The 27,816-nt window shown below is 57.0% G+C and overlaps 1 protein-coding gene across 1 annotated transcript in view; it reads right to left on the bottom strand.

The window, feature by feature from the left end:
* The window catches only part of CROCC (ciliary rootlet coiled-coil, rootletin), a 47,831-nt gene that overhangs the window by 8,406 nt on the left and 11,609 nt on the right, over positions 1–27,816 (bottom strand). The window contains 19 exon segments of the mRNA XM_018054612.1: positions 6,861–7,212; positions 8,439–8,606; positions 10,478–10,637; positions 11,134–11,372; positions 12,255–12,398; positions 12,789–12,923; positions 13,634–13,813; positions 15,637–15,806; positions 16,738–16,865; positions 17,054–17,247; positions 17,931–18,161; positions 18,508–18,654; positions 19,273–19,417; positions 20,837–21,019; positions 22,385–22,584; positions 23,175–23,405; positions 23,785–23,868; positions 24,527–24,623; positions 25,280–25,504. Of these exon segments, the coding sequence (XP_017910101.1) occupies positions 6,861–7,212; positions 8,439–8,606; positions 10,478–10,637; positions 11,134–11,372; positions 12,255–12,398; positions 12,789–12,923; positions 13,634–13,813; positions 15,637–15,806; positions 16,738–16,865; positions 17,054–17,247; positions 17,931–18,161; positions 18,508–18,654; positions 19,273–19,417; positions 20,837–21,019; positions 22,385–22,584; positions 23,175–23,405; positions 23,785–23,868; positions 24,527–24,623; positions 25,280–25,504 (3,413 nt within the window).

Below are 27,816 nucleotides of genomic sequence, written 5' to 3'. Positions count from 1 at the left end.
CCTACGCTCTACAACATTCCTCCCTGCAAAGGCTCGAGGGTCTCTGTGCCTGCTATTCCCTTCTCCCCCCAGGCATCTCTGGCCCATTCCTTTAGGCCTAAATGTAAAGAACACTCCTCAGAGGCCTCCCTGACCCCAGCCTTGGGTGGGGGTGAGCTCCTCCCCACCTCCTGGGGGTCCAGTGTCTGCCTCCACCCCCAGACCACAAGCACCCTGAGGCTGCGTCCCCAGGGCCCAGTCTGTGGGTAGACTCTCCCTCGCTTCATTGCCTCCCTGGACTAATGCTAAGGGCCAGGTTTAGTCCCTGGGTCGGGAAGACCCCCTGGGGATGGCAATGGCAACCCACTCCAGTATTCGTGCCTGCAGAGAGCCTGGAGGGCTACTGCCCATGGGGTCGCAGTCGGACACAACTGAGCGACTGACACACACACTTTGAGAGCTTGCGATGTGCCAGGTACTGGACCAAAGCTTTCCCTACATCACCTCATTCCATTCTCACAGTAATTCCCTGAGAGGTAAGGACCAATCTTTCCCCTTCACAGGCTACACAGGCTCAGAGGAGATTCAGTCAGCTCAGCCGCTCAGTCGTGTCTGACTCTGCGATCCCATGGACTGCAGCACGCCAGGCCTCCCTGTCCATCACCAACTCCTGGAGCTTGCTCAAACTCATGTCCATCGAGTTGGTGACGCCATCCATCTCATCCTCTGTCATCCCCTTCTCCTCCTGCCTTCAATCTTTCCCAGCCTGGGTCTTTTCCAATGAGTCAGTTCTTCACATCAGGTGGCCAGAGTATTGCAGTTTCAGCTCCAACATCAGTCCTTCCAATGAACACCCAGGACTGATCTCCTTTAGGATGGACTAGTTGGATCTCCTTACAGTCCAAGGGACTCTCAAGAGTCTTCTCCAACACCACAGTTCACAAGCGTCAATTCTTCGGCACTCAGCTTTCTTTGTGGTCCAACTTTGACATCCATACATGACCAATGGAAAAACCATAGCCTTGACTAGACAGGCTGTTGTCGGCAAAACGTCTCTACTTTTTAATATGCTGTCCAGATTGGTCATAGCTTTTCTTCCAAGGAGCAAGCGCCTTTTAATTCCGTGGCTGCAGTCGCCATGTGCAGTGATTTGGAGCCCAAGAAAAGAAAGTCTGCCACTACTTCCATTACTTCCCCATCTATTTCCCATGAAGTGATGGGACCAGATGCCATGATCTTAGTTTTCTGAATGTTAGGCTTTAAGCCAACTTTTTCACTCTCCTCTTTCACTTTCATCAAGAGGCTCTTCAGGCCCTCTTCACTTTCTGCCATAAGAGTGCTGTCATCCGCACATCTGAGGTTATTGATATTTCTCACCTCAATCTTGATTCCAGCTTCTGCTTCATCCAGCCTGGCATTGTGCATGATGTACTCTGAATATAAGTTAAATAAATAGGGTGACAATATACAGCCTTGACATACTCCTCTCCCAATATGGAACCAGTCCACTGTTCCATGTCTGGTTCTAACTGTTGTTTCTTGACCTGAATGCAGATTTCTCAAGAGGCAGGTCAGGTGGTCTGGTATTCCCATCTCTTTCAGAATTTTCCAGTTTGTTGTGATCCACACAGTCAAAGGCTTTGGCATAGTCAATAAAGCAGAAGTAGATGTTTTCTGGAACTCTCGCTTTTTCTGATCGAACAGATGTTGGCAATTTGATCTCTGGTTCCTCTGCCTTTCCTAAAACCAGGTTGAACATCTGGAAGTTCACAGCTCATGTACTGGCTTGGAGAATTTTGAGCATTACTTTGCTAGCGTGTGTGATGAGTGCAATTGTGCGGTAGTTTGAGCATTCTTTGGCATTGCCTTTCTTTGGGATTGGAATGAAAACTGACCTTTTCCAGTCCTGTGGCCACTGATGCATTTTCCAAATTTGCTGGCATACTGAGTGCAGCACTTTCACAGCATCATCTTTTAGGATTTGAAAGAGCTCAACTGGAACTCCATCACCTCCACTAGCTTTGTTCGTAGTGATGCTTCCTAAAGCCCGCTTGACTTTGCATTCCAGGATGTCTGGCTCTAGGTGAATGATCACACCGTCGTGGTTATCTGGGTCGTGAAGGTCTTTTTTGTATAGTTCTTCTGCGTATCCTTGCCACCTTTTCTTACGTGATTTGCTTGGCCTCAAAGCTTGAAAGATCCAGGGCTGAGACTGGAATGCAGGTGCCCCTATTTCCCTGCAGAAAAACAAACTCTGCTTGGGAGAAGATGGGCAGTGAAGAGAGGGGAGGGGGCAGGGCAGACGGAAGCAGGACGGCACCTAGAGGTCAACAGGGGCACTGCAAGACGAGGAGTCGGCCTGCCCTTAGCATCCTCTGCCCAGTGACACCCTAACGGCCTCGTAGTCCGTCAGCACCCAAAGGACTCCGAGCAGGACATCAACTCACTGCCTCACCCTTCACAGTGAAGCCAGCACCTTGTGGTGGCCTGCAAGGTCTGCCTGAGCAGGTCCCGCGGCCGTCATCCCACCCCTTTCCACCTTGCTCGCCGCACCCTGGCTGCCCGGCGGCCTCTGCGGGTCGCAGGGCGGGGGACCGCCACTCGGGACCCACCCGCTCGCCTGCAGTCTCTTCTCCCTTCCTTTCCTACCGACCACCTCCTCAGTGAGGCTCTCCCTGCCCTCCCACACAAACCCCAAGCCCCCACCGCTGCCTTACCTTTAACAACAAGCATTTTCTTCTATCTTTTGCCACCCTGCACAGTTTGCAGGATGTCCCCTGGCCAGAGATCAAACCCCTGCCCCTAGAAGCACAGAGCACTAACCAGCGGGCAGCCAGGGAATTCCCCCAAACACTTTTATTGCGATAAGATACATATACCAAAACAGGGCTCTCTGACCACCTTTAGAGGCATTAGTTACACTCACACTGTTTATGTGAACGTCTCCATTATCTGTTTCTAAATCCTTTCCATCACCACTGTTATGAACTGCATCCCCTCAAAATCCACACGTTGGAGTCCTAACCGCCATACCTTAGAATGGGACCTTATCTGTCATGAGTTAAGATGAGGAGTCATGTCTGACTCCCTGCGACCTCATGGACTGTAGCCCACCAGGCTCCTCTGTCCATGGAATTCTCCAGGGAAGAATATTGGAGTGCGTTGCTACTCCCTTCTCTAGAGAATCTTCCAGACCCAGGGATGGAACCCGCATCTCCCACACAGCAGGCAGATTCTTAACTGCCTGAGCCACCAGGGCAGCCCCACACTGGAGGAGGATGGACCCTGATCCAATATGATCGGTGTCCTAATAAAAGGGGACATTTGGGGGGACTTCACCGGGAGTCCAGTGGCTAAGACTCCATGCTCCCAATGCAGGGGGCCTGGGTTAGATCCCTGGTCAGGGAACTAGATCCCACACGCTGTGACTGAGACCTGGCCCAGCCACAAAGGGGGGCCTGGACACACCCGCAAGGAGAGCTCCACGCGAAGACAGGGCATGCTCCACCACCAAGAAACTCCCACAGGCTCGGAGCCTGGAGCCAATCCTTCCCTCACTCTGCAGAGGGAGGGCGGCCCTGTCGGCGCTCGGGCTTCGGGCTTCTGGCCTCTAGACCCACGAGACACAACTTCCTCTTGCTTAAGCCACTTGGTTTGTGCTGCTGTGTTACAGCAGCCCCAGCAGACAAACACAACCGCAAACTCCACAGCCAGTGAGCAGTAATCCTCCCTTCCCCACATCTCTGGCAACCTCTACATTCCCTCTCCATGAATGTCGATGCTAAATGTTTTCTATAATTATACTATATCTGTCCTTGTTTTTTTTTTTTCTTTTGGCCATGTCAAATGGCTTACAGGATCTTAGGTCCCTCACCAGGGATCGAACCCATGCCCACCCCCCGCCCCCGTGCAGTGGAAATGCTGAGTCTTAACAACTGGATCCTCAGGGAAGTCCTTATATTTGTCCTTTGGTGACCAGCTTATTTCACCTAATGTAATGCTATTAAAGTTCATCCATGTTGCAGCACAGATCACGATGGCCCTCTTTCTTAAGGCTGAATAAACTCCACTGTATTCAAATACTACACTATCAATTTACCTGTTCATGCACACTTTGAAATGGTGTACAATATACAATATCTGTTCAAGTGCCTCTTTTCAGTTCTCTTGGGTATATACCTAGGAGTGGAATTGCTGAGTCATATGGTAATTGGGCTCCAAAATCACTGCAGACAGTGACTGCAGCCACGAAATTAAAAAGATGCTCACTTCTTGGAAGGAAAACTATGACAAGCCTAGACACCATTAAAACGCAGAGACATCACTTTGCCAACAAAGGTCCGCATAGTCAAAGCTATATTTTTTCCAGTAGCCATAAACAGATGTGAGACTTGGACCATAAAGAAGGCTGAGCACTGAAAAATTAATGCTTTTGAATTGTGGTGTTGGAGAAGACTCTTGAGAGTCCCCTGGACTGAAAGAAGATCAAACCAGTCAATGCTAAAGGAAATCAACCCTGAATATTCATTGGAAGGACTGATGCTAAAGCTCCAATACTTTGGCCACCTGATGCAAAGAGCCGACTCATTGGAAAAGACTCTCATGCTGGGAAGGACTGAAGGCAAAAGGAGAAGGGGACAGCAGAGGATGAGATAGATAGATAGCATCACGAACTCAATGGACATGAATTTGAGCAAACTCTGGGAGATGATGGAGGACAGAGTCTGGCGTGCTGAAGTCCCTGGGGTCACCAAGAGTCGGACATGCCTCAGCAACTGAGCAACAACAACAACAAATAGTAATTCTAAATTTTAATTGCCTGAGGAACTGCCCAACCACTTTCCCACAGTGGTTGCATTATTTTACATCCCAACCAACAATATCCCTTGACTTTCCCCTTACCTATCTTCTAGCCCTAGGAGTCAAGGTGAGACTGGGCTTAGGCTGAGACAAGATGAGGGCTCCCTGAGAGGCTGCCTGCACCCTTGAAGCACAGTGATGCCCTTCCCAGTGTCACCCCCTGGGCCTTGGGAGCAGACGGCAGGTGGGGGGTCTCTTCTGAAGTTCCTGGAAGGCAGGTGGCTGAGTGCGCATCTTTCTAGGGTAGACATAGCGGCCGCAGGCCGGAACAGAGGAGTGGGCGGCCGTGATGGGAGATGGAAGAGGATGAGGAGCTGATGGAGAGAGGGCAGGAGTCAATCAGACCCAGAGGAGGTGAGGGCGTCAAGATGCAGCCCTCTCAGCCACTATGGAAAATAGTACGGAAGGTCTTCAAAAAATTAAAACCAGAGTTGCCATATGATCCAGCAGTCCCATTCCTGGGCATATACCCAGACAAAAACATAATTCAAAAGGACACACGCAGTCTATGTTCTCAGCGGCACTGTCCATATTAAGACAGGGAAGCAGCCTAAATGTCCATCAGCAGAGGAGCGGATAAAGACGACGTGGTACATACGCACAGCGAACTGCTACTCGGCCACAAAAGAGAGTAAGATGACGCCACTGGGAGCAACATGGGTGTGCTTAGAGATTATCACATTAAGTGAAGTCAGTCAGAAAGAGAAAGACAAATGCCACTCGATTTCACTTATATGTGGAATCGACGGTCCAGTGGCTAAGACTCTGCACTCCCAGTGCAGGGAGCCAGGGTTCGATTCCTGCTCAGGGAACTTGCCCAGTTAACTTAAAATCCAGCAGGCAGAAAATGAAGATGGAAGATCCTGCGTGCCACAACTAAGCCCAAGTACAGCCAAGTGAATAAATGTTTTTTTAAATATATGGCACAAATAAACTCTTATGAAACAGAAACAGGGCCACAAACATGGCTAACAAACCTGTGGATGCCAAGGGGGAGATGGTTAGCAGAGTGATGACCTGGGAGTTTGGCATTGTCAGATATGAGCTATTTTATGTAGAGTGGATAAACAACAGGGAACTCTATTCAATACTCTGTAATAAACCATAACAAAAGAATATTTTAAAATATACCTACATACACAAAGTGAAGTGGAAGTCTCTCAGTTGTGTCTCTGCGACCTCATGGATTATACAGTCCACAGAGTTCTCCAGGCCAGAATACTGGAGTGGGTAGCCTTTCCCTTCTCCAGGGCATCTTCCCAACCCGGGAATGAAACCCAGGTCTCCCGCACTACAGATGGGCTCTTTACCAGGGGAGGCACCAGGGAAGCCCAGGAATACTGGAGTGGGTAGCCTTTCCCTTCTCCAGCAGACCTTCCCGACCCAAGAATCGAACCGGTATCTCTGGCATTGCAGGCAGATTCTTCACCCACTTAGCCACCAGGGAAGCCACTTCCATACATGTAACTGTATCCCATCACTCTACATCAGAAGTGACACCGCAAATCAACCATGGTTCAATTTTTTTAAAAAAAGAAAGCACCTCCCGCTTCCTCTGAAGTGAAGTCGCTTAGTCGTGTCCGACTCTTGGCAACCCCATGGACTGTAGCCCACTGGGCTCCTTGGTCCATGGGATTTTCCAGGCATGAATACTGGAGTGGGTTGCCATTTCCTTCCCCAGGGGATCTTCCCAACCCAGGGATCAAACCCAGGTCTCCCCCATTGTAGGCAGACGCTTTACCCTCTGAGCTACTAGGAAACCCCTTTAAAAAGAAGCAATCAATCCACGTGTGCCCCTTTGCCTCGGTGAGGGGGCGTGGCCCCGGCTAAGGGGCCGGAAAGTGATTTGGGCCCCAGGTGGGCGGGCTCTGCGAAGTCACCAGAACCAGCCGCAGGGCGGGGTCATCAGAGGAGGGGCGTCCAGGCCCTGGGCGCCTGGTGGCGGTAGAGCTAGGCCTAGGGGCGGGCGAGGGGCGGAGGCCCCGCAAGGCCCGCCTGCCGACCGCTGCTTCTGTTCTCACCTCCCGCAGGCGCGGTCCGGGCGGGGGAGCCGGCCACTGGCGCCCCGAGCCCCAGGCCCCGGCGCAGGGCCGAGCGCAGGCCGGCGAGCTGGGCCTCTGCCGCGCGCCGCTGAGCCTCCACGCGGGCCCGCTCAGCCTCCAGGCCCTGAGCCCGGCCCTCGGCTGCGCTGAGTCGCAGTCCCAGGTCCGCGGCCTCGGCCCGGGCGGCCTCCAGCTTGAGTCCCAGGCTGCGGGCATGGTCCAGCTGCTGGCTCCGGGCACCGCGCGCCTCCTCCAGGGAGCCCAGCAGGTCTCGCTCCCGGGCCCGGAACTCGCCTTCTTGCTCCTGCAGCTTCCGCTGGGCCCCCTGGAGCTGGAGTGGGGACAAGGTCCAGGAGTAGGGGTCAGCAAAGCCACCCCTCAACCGACACCCAGCCTCCCGGCCCACGGGCCCAAAAGTACGGCACGCAGCACCTGTGGTCTCCACCTACGCAGGAGATGCGCCAACGTCGTGAGAGTACGGGAGGGAACGGCTAGCGTGTTTTCTCTCTGCCTTCTCTGTATGTGCTTTGCAGTGTACACCGTTCATTAGTCATAAACTAACAGCTAAGGCCTGCACAGATAGGACTTATTAGTGCCAGGCCAGGCACTAAGCACTTCCCCCACCCAGAAAATCAAATCTAATCGCCACTATGAATCATCCCCGTTTACAGATGAGGAAACTGAGACAGGGCAGTTTGTACCTTGCCCAGAGCCACAGTGCTAGGAAACTGAGAGCTAGGATTCAAAGCCAGGCAGCCGGGAACCCAGACCTTTTCTCTTAACCACCAGACCAGGGTGCCTCTCAGTGCACATAATTTATCAGTGACTCACACAATGACAGGAAGCACTAAACACTCCTTACCAGCGACGCGCATGACACACACACCACACACGCCTCTGGCTCAGAGAATAAGCCAACCTCCCACTCACTGCCCTTAGTCTCACTGAGCGCCATCCACTGGACACCTGGATGCCGAGACCTGCGCCAGGGCCTGGTATACCCCCCTCCTATAATTGCTCTGAAGCACAGAGAGGTCGAGTGACTCAGTCAAGGTCACACAGTAGATTCGGTGCCAGCAAGTGTCGGCTTTGTAGTCAGACAGACCTGGGTGGCTGTGTGACCTTCGGTAAGTACCCTTGACCTCTGAGCCTCAGTATCTGGTTCTCTCTCTAATCTGGGGCTAATTATACCTACCTCATGAGGCTGCTGGGAGAATCAAACAAGTTTCTGTCTACAAAGCTCTCCTACCCCAGCTACACAGTTCTTATCGGTATTACTGTCACTGTCATACTTGGGGAAGAGTCCCCAGGAGTGGGGGTCAGGGGCCAGTCCTAAGGTGTGACCTCTCAGAATGCCTGCAGCACGGCTTCCCTGGAGGCCCAGCGTTAAGCCTGCTTCCACTGCAGGGGCACGGCTCAATCCCTGGTCAGAGAACTAAGATCCCACATGCCAAGCAGCGTGGCCAAAATAGAAGACTCCATTATTGGAGTCCCCAGCCCCTCCTAACTGCCCCTGAGGACCCTCCCGTCCAGGCCACCTGCCCACCGTCTGGTTACCTCCTGCCGCACGGCCTCCAGGCTGGCCTCACCCTGCAGCAGCTTCTGTCGCAGGCCCAGGGCCTCCCGTCTGCCCTCCTTCTCTGCCCGCTCGCCCAGCGCCAGGCGGCCCTGCAGCTCCAGCAGCTCTCGGCCCAGCCTGGCGTTCTCGCTGTCCAGCATCTTCATCTGGGAGAGAGTGGGCACAGGCAGAACCGAGGACCCTTCTCAGCACCATGCTCCCTTCGAGTCCAGGGTGCCCGTGAGTGCCACAAGCTCCAACAGCAGTGCTTCAGCTCTGCCCTGGAACCTGCCCGGTCCAAACCTGGCACAGAGGGAACTCGGGACCCGCAGCTCTAGAGACCACGACCACGTGTGCCCACGTCCAGACCACTGTAGCCCACCAGGTTTCTCTGTCCGTGGAATTATCTGGGCAAGAACACTGGAGTGGGCTGCCATTTTCTCCTCCACGGGATCTTCCCAACCCACAGATGGAACCCACATCTCTTGCATTGGCAGGCAGATTCTTTACCACTGAGCCACCTAGGAATCTCTAGGGATACATAACACTGAACACAACCCTAATCCACTGGAAGCCCGTGCCTGATAACTCCAGCCAGGTCAGGCACCTGGGCACCAGTGACCTCAGTGTACCACCTAATCACAGCTACCTACCACAGAGAGTTGGGGTAGGGAGTGCTGACCCCTAGGAGTTCTGCAGGGCAGGGACTCTGGGTCATCTTTCAACTCCACAATGATGCCTAATTTTTATGGAGTGTCTACCACATGTCCAGCCCTGTTCTAAGTACTTTGGCCATGTGAACTCGTTAATACAGGATAGGTACTGACATTATCCCTCTTTAACAGATGAGAAAACGAAAACTCAGAGAGGTGACTTGCCCAAAGTCACACAGCCCACAAGCAGCACACTCGGATCTGATCTCAGACAAGTAAAATCAAAGGGATGTTTCTAGCCCCCTATTTCCCAGAGAGGCAGGTGGGGGTGAGGCCCACCTACCCTGCAGCACTGTAGCAAAGGGAACTTGAAAACATGCTATCTCACACAAAACCCCAGCAAGAGCCTGGTACACAGGCTCCCGTCAGAGATTCTCATGGTTTCCCAGGACTTCAGCCTAGCAGAAGGGGGCCTGGGTAGAGGGTTAGGGGCACACTGGTGGAAGGGTGGAGGGGGGGGTCCGTTATTCAGGCTGCAGTATCTCAGAGCCTGGGTGCCAAAGGGGGCTGTTTCCTGTCCTGCTGGTCTTCTGGAGTGGGGAAGCCTGAGTGCTCAGTGACCAGGGCAGTGCCCAGTATACAGCAGGTACTTAAGTGCTTGCTGCTGTTGACGGCCTTGGAGGTCATCTAGTTCAGAGCTCTGCAAACGGCAGGCCAAGATTCCAGAGGCCAAATTCCACTAGTCACCTGTTTCTGTAAGAGTTTGAGCTAAGGATGGTTTGTATGTTTTAAGTAGTTTAAAATGTCTCATGTTTACATGGTTGAAAGAAAAGCAAAAAAAGAATATTTCTGACACATGAAAAGTATATAAAATTCAAATTTCAATGTCCACAGGCAAGGTTTTAAGGGAACACACTCCACTCACGTTAGGTACCACCCAGGCCAGCTTCCTCCCGATGATGGCAGAGAAGAGTAGTTGTGACAGAGACCGTAAGGCCCAGAAAGCTGGAAATATTTACTATTGGACACTTTTCAAAACGAGGGTTTGGCAGCTCCTGACCTAGTTCATGGGATCTGCACCTCTGGTTCTTCACAGATTCCTTTGAGAACTGGCTAAGAGCCCCGGACCCAATCTGTGGAGCTATGTGAATAAATGTGTACACAAAAGCACACACACACACACACACACACACACACACACGAGTTTCATGGTTTGAGGACTCCTCTCGAAGACCATCCATTAATACCAAAGACAGGTAACAGGCCTTGTTGCAGTTCAAGCCCTTGGTTTTAAATACACAAGGGGCCTCGGCTCCAGGAAAGGGGTGCGGTAGACTTGGGGCGCACAGCGAGTGCCCGGCGGGGGGATGGGGGTGGGGGTGTACCTGCCGCCGGAGCTCCTGCAGCTCCCGCCGCGCCTCCAGCCGCGAGCGCTCCACCTCCTGCAGCCTGGCCCGCAGCTCCCCAGCGTCCTTGCCCACGGCCACCCGGGCCTCCTCCAAGAGCACCAGCTTCTGCTCCTTGTCCTCGTTGGCAAGCTTCAGGCTGGAGGGATCAGAGGGCAGAGGTGGCCCCCAGTCCTGCGGAGGGTACCCTGAGTGACCCTATACAGCTGCCCTTGCCCCTGGTTTCTAGAGTGGCTCTGGCTGCCTCCTGCCCACAGGTGCCCAGTGCCACCTGCCAAGCGGTCCTCCCCTGGGCCAGGCCCTCCAGGGACGGGGAGCAGACCCTCGGCGGGGAGAGGTGGACCAGAAGGCACACTGGTCTCCAGGGCGATGCTGGCAGGTGGGGCCAGGGTCTGGCCCCCCACCCCCACCCCCCGCCGCCACCCACCGGCCACCACCACTCCCCTTCCTGCAGGGAAGGAAAATCACCTCAAACGGGTAGAGTCTGAGCTTGGTCTGAGGGTAGGGAAACCCCACCTGTGCGATTCCCCCAGAACCGTCCGGATGGAATTAGTCCCAGGGATGAGGCTCAAGGAAGTGAGGGGCGGGGCTTGGCGAAGGGGCGGGGCTCGGTGACGGGCCGACGCATCCCCCACCTGACCCGCTCGCTCTCTGCCGTCTTCAGGGCCGCACGCAGCTCCTCGTTGGAGCGCCGCAGGGCCTCGCGCTCCCTGGTGCCCTCGCTCAGGCTGCGCCGAAGCTCGGCCACCTCCTGGCGCTGGGCCTCGTGGCCGTCCTGGCCCTCCCGCACCTTGCGCTGGGCCTCCAGCAGCTCCCGCCGCAGCCCGCCGCGCGCCTCCTCCAGCAGGCACAGCTGGGTCCGAAGCTCTTCTGCCTGTGAGGACAGCGGGTGTCCACAGCCGAAGGCCAGGCCCCCTTGGGCTGGGTGCGAGCCCGCCCATTCCCATCTCCGGGGCCACAGGCGCCTGCCCCATCCCTCTGCCGCGACTGGGCCTGCAGGTGAGCAGGTTATGATTTGGGGCAAAGCATGCTGGAGTCAGCGGTGCTCTGGCCTGAAAGAACCATCAATCAGGGCCTCCCCGGCGGCTCAGACGGTGAAGAGTCCGCCTGCAATGCGGGAGACCCGGTTCGATCCCTGTGTCAGGAAGAGCCCCTGGAGAGCAGAACGGCTACCCACTCCAGTATTCTTGCCTGGAGAATTCCATGGACAGAGGAGCCTGGTGGGCTGCAGTCCATGGGGTTGTAAAGTCAGACACAACTGAGCGACTAACACTACTACCACCTAATCATCAGTCAAGAGCACCCTGCAGGGACTTTGTGGTGGTCCGGTGGTTAGGACTCCACACTTCCCCTGCAGAGGGCACGGGTGTGATCCCTGGCTGGAGAAGATGCCACATGCTGTACAACGGAGCCCCCTGAAAAGATGGATCATCCTAAGGATCAACCTTAACACGTTATTGACCAGAGATGTATTAATACAACCTGTTACCTAAATATGTTGACCAAAAACGTTTCAATATTCACTGACAAATTGCTGGGCACAGGCATTAATTTTTGCAAAAACCCCTGGTCAATGATGAGTTAAGAAGGCAGGGACCCCACCAACCTTTCAAGTACGCAGAAGGCCCTTAACAAATGTTCGCTTCCCTTCCTTCCCTCCTTCTTTCCCTTACTCTCAAGGGCACCTTCTGGGCCCCCCGCGGCCTCAGCTGTGCTGCGGCAGAGGGGCGAGCAGGCAGGTGGGCGGGCGGCTCACCTCGCGCAGGCAGGACTCCCGCTGGCGGCCCAGGTCCCCAGCCTGCTCCCGCAGCCTCTTCACCTCCTGGGCATGGGCCGCGGCGGCCTCCTCCAGCTGGGCCCGCAGGTCCCGCAGCTCGGACGTCAGGGCGTTCACGGTGCTCTAGGATCGATGGCTCCTCAGACTTGGGGCTGTAGTGTCCACCCCGGCCCTGCCCCCGCCAGCCCGCCCCTGACTGCAGCTGGGCTAGCGGGGCACTGCCCACTCTCGGCTCCCAGCGCGGCCCCGCACGCCGGCCCGTCAGGCCCTCTGTGATCTCAACACCCGGAAGCACTCTGCACGCAGCTTGTCTCCCCCAGGCTAGGGATTCACAGGGCCCAGCTGTACCCTCTGCCTCCAGTGGCGACCCCCAAGAAAGGGCGAAGCCTCCAGCACAGCCTGGAAGCTGCCGCAGGGAACAGCCAAGCCTTCGTCCCGGGCCACGCCCACCCGGGGCCACACCTCCGCCCCAGCCTCGGCCTACGCCCCACCCCCCAGCCCCGCCTACCCTACCCTGTCCTGCTCCTGGCGGCTCTGGGCGTCCCGCTTCTGTCGCTCCATCTCCAGGGAGACGGCGGCCAGGCTGTGCCGCGTCCCCATCAGCTTTTCGGACAAGGCCGTCTTCTCGGACTCCTTCAGTGACAGGGCCTGGGGAGAGGCGGGAGCAAAGGGCTCAGGGTCCTGGGAGGTCCTGGGGGGATGCTTGGGCCTTTCCCCACCCCGCCCTGCGAACGGTGCCCCCGGGGGCTTGGGGCCCTGACCGGCCACTGCAGGTGGAGCCGGGGCCAAGTCGCAGCCCCAGAAAAGTGCCGGGGCACTGTTGTCACAACAGTGGTAACCACCTGGACACAGACACAAGAGATGGCACATCCTGAAGGGCCTTTCATTATTCCCATTTTACAGATGAGGCTACTGAGGCTCAAAGAGGTAAAGTGACCTGCCCTGGGTTACGTGGCGGGTAAGGAGATGGATGCAGCCTGCCCTGTCTCCATTACATTACAGGAAGGTCAGGAGTTAGTTCTTTCTGAGGAGGGTCAGCTGCTGCACACAGGCTCCGTGGGGACTGCTCGGAGGCAGTCACGGGGACGCCACGCCCGGCCTGGGGTGGAGGAAGGGTGAGTGGAGGGAGTCAGCTCTTCGGGAACACTCATGGTGTCAGGATTGTGGTGGCTACGCATTAAGCTCCCGCCATGTGCCAGGCCCACCCGCTGGACATGGGGGTCTCGGTGATGCCTCACAAACGCCCCTTGAGTTCCCACTGTGAGGTGAGGAGACTAAGGCCCAGAAAGGACTCCTGGCTGCAAGCCTGCGCGGCGAGCAGGGACTGGCCCCTCAGGCGGCCGCCGGAGCCCACGCACCTGCTGCTTCTCAGCCTCGGCCAGGAGCAGGCCCTCGTCGCGCTCCTGCTGCAGGGCGGCCATCTCCTCACTCAACTCTTCCTTCTCAGCCTCCAGCCGGGCCAGCAGCTCCTCCCGCTCCCGCTGGAGCTGACCCTGCAGGCGGGCCCGCTCTGCGCCCAGCTCCCGCCACGCCGCCTCCTGAGGGCCAGGCCGAGGTGTGCGTGACCCATGCAGCTGGGTGGGCAGCCGCTCTCCACCCTCAGGGCGGCCGGGCCTCAGGGCAGGTGAGGTGAGTGAGAGGAAGGGCTATGACAGGGACAAGCAAGGGCTGTGCAAACCCCAGGGAGCAGCGGCTAGCAGGCTGGGAGGATGGGGGCTGAGTGGAGCGGGGGCAGAAAATGTTTCCTGGAGGAAATGAGCAGCAGTTAGTCAGGTAGAGAAAAAAGAAAAAGGACCCTGGGCCCGAGTCCAGCCCCAGAGACAGCTCGGAGGAAAGAGGAAGACGAACAGGGAAACCATGATGTTTACGGTCCCTGGAGCTCGAATTACAAGGCAGACAGGGTGAAGGCCAGGGCCAGAGCCACATGGAGCAGTCAGACCAGACCACGCCAGACCAGTGCGCGTCGGGGGGAGTGATCTGATTCCTAGGGACAGCAGAGGTCTCAAGCCAGGGCGATAAGGGGCGATCTGAATTTTAGAACAGTGGGCTGTGGTGGGCTTCCCTGGTGGCGCTAGGAGTAAAGAACCAACGTGCCAATGCAGGAGACGTAAGAGACTGGGGTTCGATCCCTGGGTCGGGAAGAGCCCCTGGAGGAGGGCACGGCAACCCATACTGGTCTCCTTGCCTGCAGAATCCCACGGACAGAGGAGCCTGGTGCAGTCCATGGGGTCGCAAAGAGTCGGGACACGTCTGAGCAACTTAACACGCACACACACAGAATGCGGAAGGCCTGGGATTCGGGGTCTGGGCAGAGCAGGGCTAGGTCGGCTGTGAGGACTGAGGCGGCCTGGGTCTGGGAGCCACAGATCTGCTGACATTAAGAGGCTGAGTCTGGGGTTGCAGGGAGAGGGGGGCGGGCACGGACTCTGGGCCCCAGGACTGGGTGGGTGAGACCCACAGGCAGCACAGGCAGAGCCCGCCCAGGGCCTAAGGGGGTCGCCTGGCCCCGCACACGTCCTAGCAGCTGTGAGGACACCCTGCGTAAAAGGCGGTGCCGCCCCTGCTGAGGGAGGGGGCCTCCATCCACCCAAATCCAAGAAGGCGGGGTGCGTGGGCCCCTGGCGGAGAGGGCCACAGCCCGAACCCTCTGTCAGAGGCAGCCCAGTCCAAGACGGGTGAAGCAGGGCCCTGCCCAGAGGCCCGCCCGGGAAGTGTTTCAGTGCAGTAATAACCACCAGCATCCAGAAAGCGCCTGCTCTGTGGGAAGCCCTTCGTGTGGTTGGGCTGGCCTGCCATTCCATCCTGAACAAGCTTTCTGGCCAGCCTCAAACTGTCACCGTTCCCCACGGTTACAATGAGCAAGTGAAGGCACAGCGGCCTTTGGTAGCAAAACCAACAGGTGGCCAAGACCAGGCCTGAGCCGGGCAACACAGCTCCAGAGCCGGTGTGCTCAGACACTGCTGCTCTGCTCTCCCAGTGACCCGCCCCTTACTTTCCTAGTGCTCTGGTCTCCAGAATTTACTTTCATATGCAAATAGCACTTCTCACAAATTAAAGTGCTTTCCTGCTGTGCACTAGACCAGCATTTTCCAAACACATCTGTGGACCTCCTGCCTCGGATCACCAGGGCTGGAAGTCTGGGGCCTGGGAATCTGCATGGTTAAGAAGGGGCCCCTGATGGATCCTCCCAGCTGCCCCTAGAGCCTCTGAAACACAGATGAAGTTCCATTTCACAGATCTGGAGACGGGGGCAGAGTGAGAAGGCTGACTTGCCTGAGGTCACAGAGGAGCAAAAGCTAGTGGTTCAGAGCCACCCCCCCACCCAGCCCTCCCCAGTCTGCCCCAAGGCAGCAGCCCGAACCTTCTCTCGCTGGAGGCGCTGCAGATCCTCCTCGTGGGCTGCCCGCTGTTCCCGCAGAGAGGCCTGGGCCTCCCGCTCAGTCTGCAGCAGCTTCTGGGCCGTCAGCTCCTTGTCCAGAGCAGCCTTCTGCTCTGCAGCTGCCATCTGCTGTCGCAGGCCCGCCAGCTCCCCTGTACAGGGCAGGCAGGTCTTAGGGCGAACTCCCCAGTGGGCCAGCAGACTTGGGCCAGGGGAACCACGGGGACAAAGTCCCAGAGGGGAAAGCGTCCCTCTGGTGTCGAGGCTGAGTTCCCCTGGAGAGCCTCCTTGCCCTCTCTGGGCCGCAGTTCCCTATCGGCTGCATGGCCCAGTGGCCCTACCCACTTGGAACGGCATCTAAAGGATGAAATGACTGAAGAAGGGGCCCCAAAACGGGGAGGACACAAACATACGGCAGCCCCCGTCACTGAGCGTGTACTCTGGCGGGCACCTGGCGGGCATGTTACAGCTTCACATCACGCCTAGGAGGCTTACCCCCAACTCCCAGATGAGGACAGGGAGGCTCAGGGGAAGACAGGGTCCTCCCAAGGCCACGCAGCTTTCCGCAAGACGCCGCCTTTAGTGACTGACTGCCACGGTATGCTCGGGGGACTGTCAGCACTAATGGAAACGGCCGCGACGAAGGTGCGCCCGACTGCAGGAGGAATCCAGACACCATCCAGGGGGCTGGAGGCCACCGGACACTGTCGGCATTCCCCTTCTTGAGGTGCTCAGTAAATGTGGAGCGAGAAAAAACCCCGAGTTCCGAGACTGCGGGCAATGAAAGCCACCATAAAGGCAGCTGATGGCTCCAGAGAGTTCGGGCTCTCTCAGGGTCCTGCTGACAATAAGCAGCAGGCACCCTGCCGAGGCCATGCTTCCTTCACCTCATCTCGGTGAAGCCTCGGGAGGCGGGGCTCCTCATCTCTGTCAGATGAGGAGCCTGCAGCCCAGAAAGAGGAGGGGCTGGAGGCCAGGTCAGCCAGAGCCAAGGACCCCAACTTCAGGGAGAGCCCAGAACTCCACGGGGTACAGTCTGGGTGGAGCCCGGTGCTCCCCGCCCCTCGCCTCAGGCCTGCCTACCGGTCAGGGCCTCCTTGGCCAGCAGCAGGGCCCGCCCATCTGCCTCCAGCTGCTCCCGCCGGGACTCAAGCTGCGCCAGCTGCCTCTGCACCTCAAACAGGCTGCTCTCCAGGGCTTCCTTCTCCGAGCTGCAGCACACAACATACCTGAGGCCTGGGACACAGCGCCCGGGGCCCCAGAGGATTCCGGGGCGTGGCCAGGCAGGGCCAGGTGCCACCCTACCTGCCCAGCCGGGTCAAATGTGTGGGCGGGGCTGGTCACCAGGCAACCCTGGCCAATCCCCCCCAGGGGGGCCAGGCAGAGCCCAAGGCCTTACCGCAGGCGTGCAGCCTCCTCCGACAGGGCCCGGCCTTCACGCTCGGCGGCCGCCAGCTGCACTGCCAGGCCAGCCTTCTCCTTGGCCAGAGCCTCCTTCTCCCGAGTTGCCCGCTCCAGCGCCTCCGTCTGCCGCTGCGTCTCCTGTCGGGCCTGCTCCAGCTGCTGCTCCCGCTCGCTGACCTGCCTGGAGAGCTGGCCCCCACTAGGCACTGTGAGCGCCACCCCTGGGGTCTCCCCTGCTTATCCTGAAGCATCCCAGCCCTGGGCCTGACCCAGCCCTGGCCTGGCAGGCAGGAGACCAGGCCCAAGCCCAGGGTCTACTCTGACGTGCTGTATCTGGACAAATCACAGCCTTCTCTGGACCTGCGGTGCACAGGGGCCTCGCTCAGTCTGGGCAGTAACGGAACCCTCGCTGTTCCCCTAGCATGTCGAGGGAAGGTGGGTATACAGCACAGACCACAGAACTGCCCCACAGGCTGCAGGGAGGGGCCTGCAGCCCGGCTCCCGCGCCACACGGGCTGCTCGCTAGCGACCTCTCCCAGGAAGCCAGGCCCTCCAGGACAGACACCCTAAGGTCCCTTCCAGCTATGGTTTCCCAGCACGTCTGATTCCAGTTCTGAACTTCTCTGCCGCGTATCTACTAAGTCGTGACTCATTTTTCCAAGTGTTTACACGGTGCACTCTTCAGAACAACCCTCTGGGATGAGAGCTATCATCCCAGTGTTGCAGATGGGGCCACCGGGACATGGGGGCGTTGGGGAGCTTGCTCCAGGTCCCAGCTTGCAGAGGCGGGGCTGGATTTCAGCGGGGAATCAGGCTCCAGAGCCTGTGACTTCCAGCGTCTAGAAGCCCTCCAGTGTTGCCCCCCCACCCACCTGGGCGAGCTGCTCCTGCAGCCGGCAGCGCTCGCGGTGCAGCTCAGGGAGCTGGCGCTCCAGCACCTCCCGGGCCCGCTCCGCTGCCCGCAGGGAGCCCTCCAGGCCCTGCCGTTCCACCTCCTGCTCCAGCCGCTCCTGCTGCAGCCGCTCCTGCTCCTCCTGAGACGTGGCGGCCGCCTGCTCCACCTGCTGCTGCCGGCCCAGCAAGGCCGCCTTCTCCTCCTCCAGCTGTGGGTCAGGCGGGGCTGAGAGCGGGGGCAAACCCAGCCCTCATGCTGGAAGGGGGCCCACCCATCACCCACACTGGGCTAGAGGACAGGGGAGGTTCCCGAGGGCCAAGCGCGGGGCCGAGGCCATCAGGCCACTGGGGAGGAGACGCAGGGCCTGCAGAGCTTCTTTTCCATCAGACCACAAGGGAGAAGACAGACGGAGTCAGAGACAGAACAAGACAGAGGGACAGAGGCATCCAGGGAGGGGTGGGCTGGACCTGAGCTGGGCCTGGGGACGCCTCTGGGGGGTCTCTGAGGAGCAGGGGCGGGAGTAAGGCAGGAGGGTCCACGGGCCCACCACGTACCTGGGCGACAACGCGGTTCAGGGCCAGCTTGTCCTGCGCCAGACCTTCATTCAGGGCGCTCAGCTTGGACAAGGCGTCCCGCAGAGAGGCCTCCTCCGCCCTCAGCTTGGTCGTGGAGAGCTCGAGCGCCACGCGGCCAGCCTCCGCCTGCAGGGTTGGAACCAGCGGCCAGACGGTCAGGCGGAGAGAGCAGCGAAGAGACGCGAGGGACGCGGAGACGCAGAAGGACGAGGAGAAAGTCAAAGAGATGGGCGGAGGGGGAGGCATGGGGAGACAAGGCCCTCAGACAGGGCGGGGCCACGAGAAAGAGATGTAGCGGGAGACAGAATCCCTGCAGACGGCCTGCTGCCCACGCAGAGCTGGACGAGGGCCGACAAGGCCGGCTCCTGCCACAGGGCACGGCCACAGGTCAGAGGGTACCAGCGTGGGGTCGGGGGCGGGCCTGCTCAGGGCCTAGACACAGGGAGTGGGACCGGCACCAACCAAGAACTGTGCCCCTAGCACTCACAGACCCCAGGACCTATGCCCAGAGATGGGGCCGGACGACCTGAGTCACAGGCCCTGCCCCAGAAGCACCTGGAAAAGCAGAGGTATGACCAGGCCTGGAGGGCAGTTCACTTATGGCTGGGATCAGAGGTCTGTCTGTGGTCCAGGTGAGAGGTCAGCCTGAGTCCCGGAGGAGGGGGTCAGCCTGTGGCCAGAGGGAGAAGGCCTGGGGCGCAGGGCAGAGGTGGGCTTGTGGCGGGGTGGCAAACGGGAACCCACCTTGGCCAGTGCCTCGGCCACCTCAGCCTTCTCGGCCTGCAGCATGTCCCGCTGCAGCGTGGCACTGCTCAGCGCCTCCCGCACCTCCACCAGCTCCTTCGCCAGCCCTGAGCGCTTCCCTTCCAGCTGCTCCAGTTGTCTGTGGCTGTGGGGCAGAGGGCAGGGGTTGCCCCAGTCACTCCCCTGAGTCTCCCACAGCCAGACATGCTGGAGCAGCGAGAGGCCAGGCACGAGGCAGGAGCCTCACCCACAGGGACAGCCAAGCCCACGGTGACTCTGAACCTCAGTTTTCACATCTGCAAAATGGGGTAACACCCACCTTGTGAAGTTGTTAAAAGGACATGTGTCTTTATTGTAACCTGACATACCTCCCCAAGGGCCTTCAGAAACAAGGATAACATCTACTGGCACAACGTGCTAAACATCACTGTTACTTATGCCTCAGAGAAATGAATGAACAGTACAGTGATTAAGACGTTAACTCTGAAGCCCCAGTGATTGGGTTCAAATCCTGGGTCTTCAACTTAAATGACCTTTCTGTGCTTCAGTTTCGCTGTTGGTAAGATGGAGCTAATAATAGCCCCTACATCACAGAGTTATTATGAAGGTGAAATAAGAGAATCTAAGTGCTTAAAATGGTGTCTGGTACTTAGTAATGTTAGTATTAGTCTTATTATTTAACTTTAAATTTAAAAATAATATTAATACTATTAATTAAAATAACGTTACATATAAAATGTTACGTTTTAATTAAATAATATGGATGACAGAGGATGAGATGGTTAGATGACATCACCGACATTTCAATGGACATGAGTTTGGGTAAACTCTGGGAGTTGGTGATGGATAGGGAAGCCTGGCGTGCTGTGGTTCATGGGGTCGCAAAGAGTCGGACACGACTGAGCGACTGAACTGAACTGAATGTTATATGTAACTTTATATTATATATGAAGTTACATGTAACTATTATTTAATGTTATTTTCCCTGGTGGCTCAGATGGTAAAGCCTCTGCCTACCATGCGGGAGACCTGGGTTCTATTCCTGGGTCAGGAAGATCTCCTGGAGAAGGAAATGGCAACCCACTCCAATATTCTTGCCTGGAAAATTCTATGGACGGAGGAGCGTGGTAGGCTACAGTCCGTGGGGTCACAAAGAGTTGGATACGATGGAGCGACTTTGCTTGCTTTCATATAAATGTTATATACATGATTACAGGGAAGTTATTATATATTGTAACTACAGGGAAGCCTGCCATGCTTCCATGCTGCCATGTGTCCATGGGGTCGCACAGAGTCAGACGCGACCCGGCAACCGAACGACAAAGCAACTCCTGTCGTATTAGCTGTTATCATCATCCACACTCTACCTCCGACCAGCTCTGATCTCTGGGAAACGACTCCACCTGCCCGAGCCCCAGTTTCCTGCAGGTCTGGCTAGGAGATCCTGCAGCAGGGGGTGCGGCGAGGACTCAGAGCGCGTGGGAGGCCCGCGCACAGTCAGTGCTCCCGAGCCCCCAGGGACAGCCAGGTCCCCGGGCCCAGCTCGGCGCCAGAAGCCACTCGCCTGCGCTCGAGCTCCCGGCGCGCCCGCGTGCAGTCCTGAGCCGCGTCCTCCCGCTCTTCCTCCAGCTGGTCCCGCTGGCGCCGCAGCTCCTCCTGGGCCACCTGCAGCTTCTCCCGCTCCTGTCGCAGCTCCTCGGCCTGCTGCTTGGCCGCATGCAGGCTGTGGGCCAGGCTGTCCTTCTCCCTGCAGGACGAGAGGAGGGGCCGCTGAAGGGGCTGCCAGGGCCCCTTCCATGACGGAGGATGGCCACGCTACTGTGCTAGCCAGGAACCACAGACTGCCGTCTTCCAAGGCCCGGGCCTCCAGGAAGCCTTCCTGCCCCTGCATGTGGCCCACTCATCTCCTCCACGTCTCCCTGGAGCCGACTCTTTCCAGCAAAGAGAATCCAGACATCCTTCTTCCCCATCCAGCCCACTGGGAGGCCCAGAGAAATGGGTGGAAGCCTCGCCACCGGGTGAAGAGGCCAGGCCAGGCTTGAGACATGTGGGCACTGTTGCCGCCAGGTCTGCTGGCCCACCTAGCCCTGGAAGGCCCCCTTACAGCACCCCATGCCCTTCAGTTCTGGGAGGCCCAACAGACTGGGCGTGTCCAGATCCCAAGGTCTGCTGCCCAGGCCAGCAGCACGTGGCAACCAGGGCAAGGGCAAGGGAGGGAAGAGCCTCCTTCCAAGACTGGAGTTTCTGGTTTAGGGCTGACGGCTGTCATATCCTCCACTGCCAACTCCCCTTCGCTCAAAATGGCAACCCGTGAATACACTAGGTACGAAGGCTGGCAGTAGGCAGAGGAAAACATAACAACGTGAAATTAAGAAAAACAGTACAATGCAAAATGAGGCATTCACTAAGAATACTACTACAAAAAAGCACTCCTCCTTCCAAGGCGGGAAGCACTGGTTTTGCCATCAGATCGACCAGAATCCCATCTCCTACCCCAGCGACACTGCTGTGTGACCCTGGGCAAGGCTCTCAACCTCAAGACAGTAACAGCAGTGGGGTGCATGGGGTTGACAGGAAGGCTGACTGAGACTGTACATGTGAAGGACTTGGCAATGAGCCTGGCACACAGGAGGTGTACGGGGGACGCTTGCAAACTGTCAGGAAACATGATGGAAAGCAAAGCCAGGGCATTAACAGGGTCAGGATGGGTGGGGGAGGGAGGGCTATGAAGAGATTTCACCTTTTTACTTCCCTCCATTTTCAACCTTTTTATTATGTAGTTACATTAAAAAAGAAAAACAATAACAAGAACAAAAAATCAAAACCATCAGGCAGCCAAGAATGGATAATTTCTTGTCTCTGAAATCCTCAAGAAACAGAGTCTAGAATAACCCTGCCAATATAACTCTCGGGGCTGATGGAAATGTTTCCTAGTCATACGTGCACTTGATACGAAGCTAATGCAACTGCGAGACTGAATTTTTACTTTTGTAAACGTTGCCTTATATTTGAACAGACACACGTGGCCAGTTACGACCATATCAGTGCAAATCCAGCATGTGCAGGCTGACTCATCCCTGGGGCTGGGCGCCCCACCTCTGGCCTCTGGCACCTGTTCAGGAGGTCGACGGTGCTGCGCAGGCGCTGGGCTTCCCGTTGCGCGTCCTCCTGGGCCCGGGCGGCCCCATCGGCGTCGTCCCGTAGACGCTGCAGCTGCGCTTCCAGGGCACGGCGCTCACCCTCACTGTCACTAAGCTGCTTCCGCAGGGTGCCCAGCAAGTCCTGGCTGGCCTCATAGCGCCCCCGCATGTCCTGTGGCAGAATCACTGAGTCCAGGGAAGCCCTTGCTCTCCGCAGGATGTACACCAGCCTGCTCTGGGACCCAGACCGGCGTCCCTCCCTGGGCGGCAAAGTGGAGCGAAGCCCATAGGCTCAGTTTCCACTCCCCTGCAGGGTGCCCTCCCACCCTTCTGACACCTCTGCCAGGGCTCTGAACCTCCAGCTCCTGGGGCCCCAGACAACTCCTACCCAAGTCTCCCAAACACCAAGCACACTCCTTTCCGCACCCCGCATCTGACGCCCTCACCCAAGGCTGTCTTGGCAGACGTGGGCGCCTCGTCTTCCGCTCTACACCAGGACTCTAGCTCCACCCAGGCTCCGCCCCCAGAGGCTCAGGCCCCTCCCACACCAGGACTCTAGCTCCACCCAGGCTCCGCCCCCAGCAGCTCAGGCCCCTCCCACTCCAGGCTGCGCGCTCGGCCACCTCCGTCCCGACTCTCTACCCTCTCCCCGGGCTCTGGCTGCCCCTAGGGTTTCCTAGGGTGCTCAGGCCCCACCCACGGAGGCGCCAGGCCCGGCCCTGGGCTGGATCCCCAGCACAGGGTGCTCAAGCCCTGTCCCACCTGGACCTGTAGCTGGCGCTTGTGCAGAGCCGAGTGGATGAGGGCCAGCGTGGAGTCCGAGCATGCGGGGGACGGGCCTCGGCGCGGGGAGCGGCCGCGGCCGGGTGAGGGCCGCCTCGGCGGGGACGGGGTCCGGGCCCCCGAGAGCCCCCGCAGGCTGCCGTCCGAAGTGTCCGCTGTGCGCTCGGAGCCACTTAACTGGACGCCGCTGTCCGTGTCCGACAGGACAGCCTGGGGGTGGGTCAGAGAGAAGGGGAGGGGAGCTGCGCGGTTATTGGGGCGCAGCGCGGCCACTGGAGTCCTGGCATCCAGCTTCACCACAGACTCCGCAACACAGCCTAGGGCCCTCCCAACAGCAGGCTTCCTGGTCACAGCCCTCAGCCCACCGGGACGCCTTCCGTTTACTGAGAAGACACCATAGAGCCTTTCTCAGACGGGCAGGGAACAGGCAGTGCCTCCTCTCGGGACAGTTTGAGCTGAGAACAGCAGGGAGGGCGCCAGGGCACTCAACCGCTTGCAGTTCAGCTCAAAGCCACCAGGGGACGCAGTGGTCCAGGCCCGCCTGCCCTGGCCCTGCCCAGGCGCCCGCCAGTGAAGGCCTGCTTCCAACCTGGGCCATGTCCCTCAGGGTCTGCTGCAGCCCCTCTCCTTCCTCTGCCTCCAGGGCCGCCTGCTCCTGGAGCCGCAGGGATTCCTAGAGTGGCGTTGGGAAGACAAAGAAAGAGTGGTCAGGGTCTCTGCCCTAGTCAGAAACCACAGTCTCCCTACCTGGACCACCGCCCATCAGGGCGCCTGGAAGGCCATGCCCAGAGGCCAATGGCTTGGGAGACCCCACAGCAGCACCAGTGCCCTTACTGAACAGACCAGGCCCCAAGAGGTACAGTGTGTGCCCCAGGGCACACAGCCTGTTGGAAGAGAGCTGGGCGCGGAATCCAGGCCAGACCACACACAGGATGACCAACCCAGGCAGCACCCATGAGGGGTGTCCCTCTGGTGGGGAGGCAGCTGAGTTCCAACAGGAAGAGCCCTGGGCTAGCAGGGCATAGGCATGAGTTCCAGTCCTGATGCGCCAGCAACATGGCTCTAGAACTCTGGACAAGTATTTTCTCTTGGGCCTCAGCTTCCTCATCTGTATAATGGGGATCACGCTACAGAACAGCTGAGAGCATGAAATGGGATAAAGGAAGTGAACGTGCTAACCACTACGGCTGACACATACTAGGTGCTCACATTAAAGCTGGCACACACTAGGTGCTCAGTTAACCAGGGGTGACGCTGATTCTGAGTGGGCTGCCCAAGCAACCCAGCCCTCAGCCTATGTCTGGTCCCTCCCATCCCACCCCGCGTCTCACCAGGGCCTCAAGCTTCTCGCTGAGGGCTTTGTTGAGCTGGTCTTTCTCCAGATTCTGGTCCTGAAGGCGCTCCACTGTCAGGGCCAGCTCGGTCACTCTGGAGGTGGGGGAGCTACACAGGTGAATGGGAGGCCCACCCAGCTTCTCCTCCAACCCCCAGCTTCCCCAGACCTGAGGCAAGGACGCTAGTTGGCCGCCCTTGCTGTGTGACCTGGAGCATCTCCTCTCTGGGCTGCAGACTTCTCATCTCTGAATGAGAATGAGGTGCCAGGCACTTTATCTCATGGGGAATCACTCTGGGACCTGCCTAGATCTCAGGAGCAGAGTGCTGCTGGGCGCCAAGCCACCCAGTCGTGTCTGACTCTTTGCGACCCCGTGGACTGTAGCCCGCCAGGCTCCTCTGTCCATGGGATTCTCCAGGCAAGAAGACTGGAGTGGGTCGCATGCCCGCCTCCAGGAGGAGGAGGGAGCTTCGTGGTCAGGGGATCTTCCTGACCCAGCAATCGAACCCGCCTCTCTTAATCTCCTGCACTGGCAGATGGGTTCTTTACCACTGGGAGCGGAGGCTGAACTGAAAACCTGGGCAAGAGCCCTCTGAACCTGTCTTCCCCTCTGCCAAACAGAGGACCTGGGTAGACTGGCCAAGCGCACACAGGGGAAGGGACCATCGTGGGTGAACAGACACCCCTCTGCCCCAGAATCCCGGCTATATGCTCCAGCGAGGCCTGCCTCACTGCGCCTTCGAGAACCCACCTGTCACTGAGGTTGGCCTTGTCCAGGTTGCTCTGTAGCTGCAGCCGGGCCAGCTCCTGCTCCTGCAGCTCCTTGCTCCGCAGCTGCTCCTCCAGCAGGGCCTGCTTCTCCAGGGAGGCCTCGGCCCGGCTCTCGGCCAGCCGCAGGCCCACACTCAGCCCCAGGCCTGCCTCCTGGATGGCTCGCGAGGTGCGGGCTAGCTCCCCTCCCAGCTGCAGCAGGTCCCTGGTGGAGAGGACACAGAATGGGGGTCGGATAGAGGGGCAGCCTTCCAAGTGTAAATGATAACAACGGGGGCCTCCCTGGTGGCTCAGTGGTAAAGAATCCACCTGCCAATGCAGGAGACACGGGTTTGATCCCTGATCCAGGAAGATCCCACACGCCATGGAACAACTAAGCCCTGGAACCACAACTGCTGAGCCCACAAGCGGCAGCTGCGGAAGCCCGAGAGCCCGTGCTCTGCAACCAGAAAAGTCACCACATGGGAAGCCGCGCACCAGGACCAGGGAGCCGCCCCGCCCGCTGCAGGCAGAGAAAAGTCTGCGGCGGCGGTGGCCCGGCACAGCGGAAGGGCAGTGGAGGGGCCAGGTGAGCAGGGACACGTACAGTCTGCTCTATTTGCTTTTAGCAAATGTGCCTGAGTGTCTGGGTCAAAGGCGGGAGGGACTCTTCATAGTACACCCTGTGAAATTTGAATCTTGTACTTACGTGAATTATTCAAAAGCAAGATGCTAAAATGTTAAATGCTAATTTAAAATAATACATACTTTAAATATATCAAATAGGCTAAATTCTTCCCTTTCCTGAATGGACTGTACCACTGGGTATCAAATGGTAAGAAGAGGAAGTGTCTTATTGCAGAAGAGCTCCGGCTAATACACGGCACAGTGACAGAGTGAGACCGTCACGATTTTGCAATCTCTGATGAATGCGGTAAGGAGATACCCCTCGTCCAAGGTAAGGAGCAGTGCCTGTGATTTGCTGGAGCAGCCGTGAAGAGATGCCCCACGCCCAAGGTAAGAGAAACCCAAGTAAGATGGTAGGTGTTACAAGAGGGCATCAGAGGGCAGACACACTGAAACCATACTCACAGAAAACTAGTCAATCTAATCACACTAGGACCACAGCCTTGTCTAACTCAATGAAACCAAGCCATGCCCACAGGGCAACCCAAGACGGGCAGGTCATGGTGGAGAGGTCTGACAGAATGTGGTCCACTGGAGAAGGGAATGGCAAACCACTTCAGTATTCTTGCCTGGAGAACCCCATGAACAGTATGAAAAGGCAAAATGATAGGATACCTAAAAAGGAACTCCCCAGGTCGGTAGGTGCCCAATATGCTACTGGAGATCAGTGGAGAAATAACTCCAGAAAGAATGAAGGGATGGAGCCAAAGCAAAAACAATACCCAGCTGTGGATGTGACTGGTGATAGAAGCAAGGTCTGATGCTATAAAGAGCAATATTGCACAGGAATCTGGAATGTCAGGTCTATGAATCGAGGCAAACTGGAAGTGGTCAAACAGGAGATGGCAAGAGTGAACGTCGACATTCTAGGAATCAGCGAACTAAGATGGACTGGAATGGGTGAATTTAACTCAGATGACCATTATATCTACTACTGCGGGCAGGAATCCCTCAGAAGAAATGGAGTAGCCATCATCGTCAACAAAAGAGTCTGAAATGCAGTACTTGGATGCAATCTCAAAAACGACAGAATGATCTCTGTTTGTCTCCAAGGCAAACCATTCAATATCACAGTTATCCAAGTCTATGCCCCAACCAGTAATGCTGAAGAAGCTGAAGTTGAATGGTTCGATGAAGACCTACAAGACCTTTTAGAACTAACACCCAAAATAGATGTCCTTTTCATTATAGGGGACTGGAATGCAAAAGTAGGAAGTCAAGAAACACCTGGATTAACAGGCAAATTTGGCCTTGGAGTACAAAATGAAGCAGGGCAAAGACTAATAGAGTTTTGCCAAGAAAATGCACTGGTCAAAGCAAACACCCTCTTCCAACAACACAAGAGAAGACTCTACACATGGACATCACCAGATGGTCAACACTGAAATCAGACTGATTATATTCTTTGCAGCCAAAGATGGAGAAGCTCTATACAGTCAACAAAAACAAGACTGGGAGCTGACTGTGACTCAGATCATGAACTCCTTATTGCCAGATTCAGACTTAAATTGAAGAAAGTAGGGAAAACCGCTAGACCATTCAGGTATGACCTAAATCAAATCCCTTATGATTATACAGTGGAAGTGAGAAACAGATTTAAGGGTCTAGATCTGATAGATAAGAGTGCCTGATAAACTATGGAACAAGGCTTGTGACATCGTACAGGAGACAGGGATCAAGACCATCCCCATGGAAAAGAAATGCAAAAAAGCAAAATGGCTGTCTGGGGAGGCCTTACAAATAGCTGTGAAAAGAAGAGAAGTGAAAAGCAAAGGAGAAAAGGAAAGATATAAGCATCTGAATGAAGAGTTCCAGAGAACAGCAAGAAGAGATAAGAAAGCCTTCCTCAGC

This window comes from Capra hircus, chromosome 2 (assembly GCF_001704415.2).
Source record: "Capra hircus breed San Clemente chromosome 2, ASM170441v1, whole genome shotgun sequence".
In the NCBI taxonomy this organism is placed as follows: Eukaryota; Metazoa; Chordata; class Mammalia; order Artiodactyla; family Bovidae; genus Capra; species Capra hircus.
The sequence above is the reverse complement of the archived record's forward strand: the minus strand, read 5'-3'. Positions and strand labels throughout refer to the sequence as shown.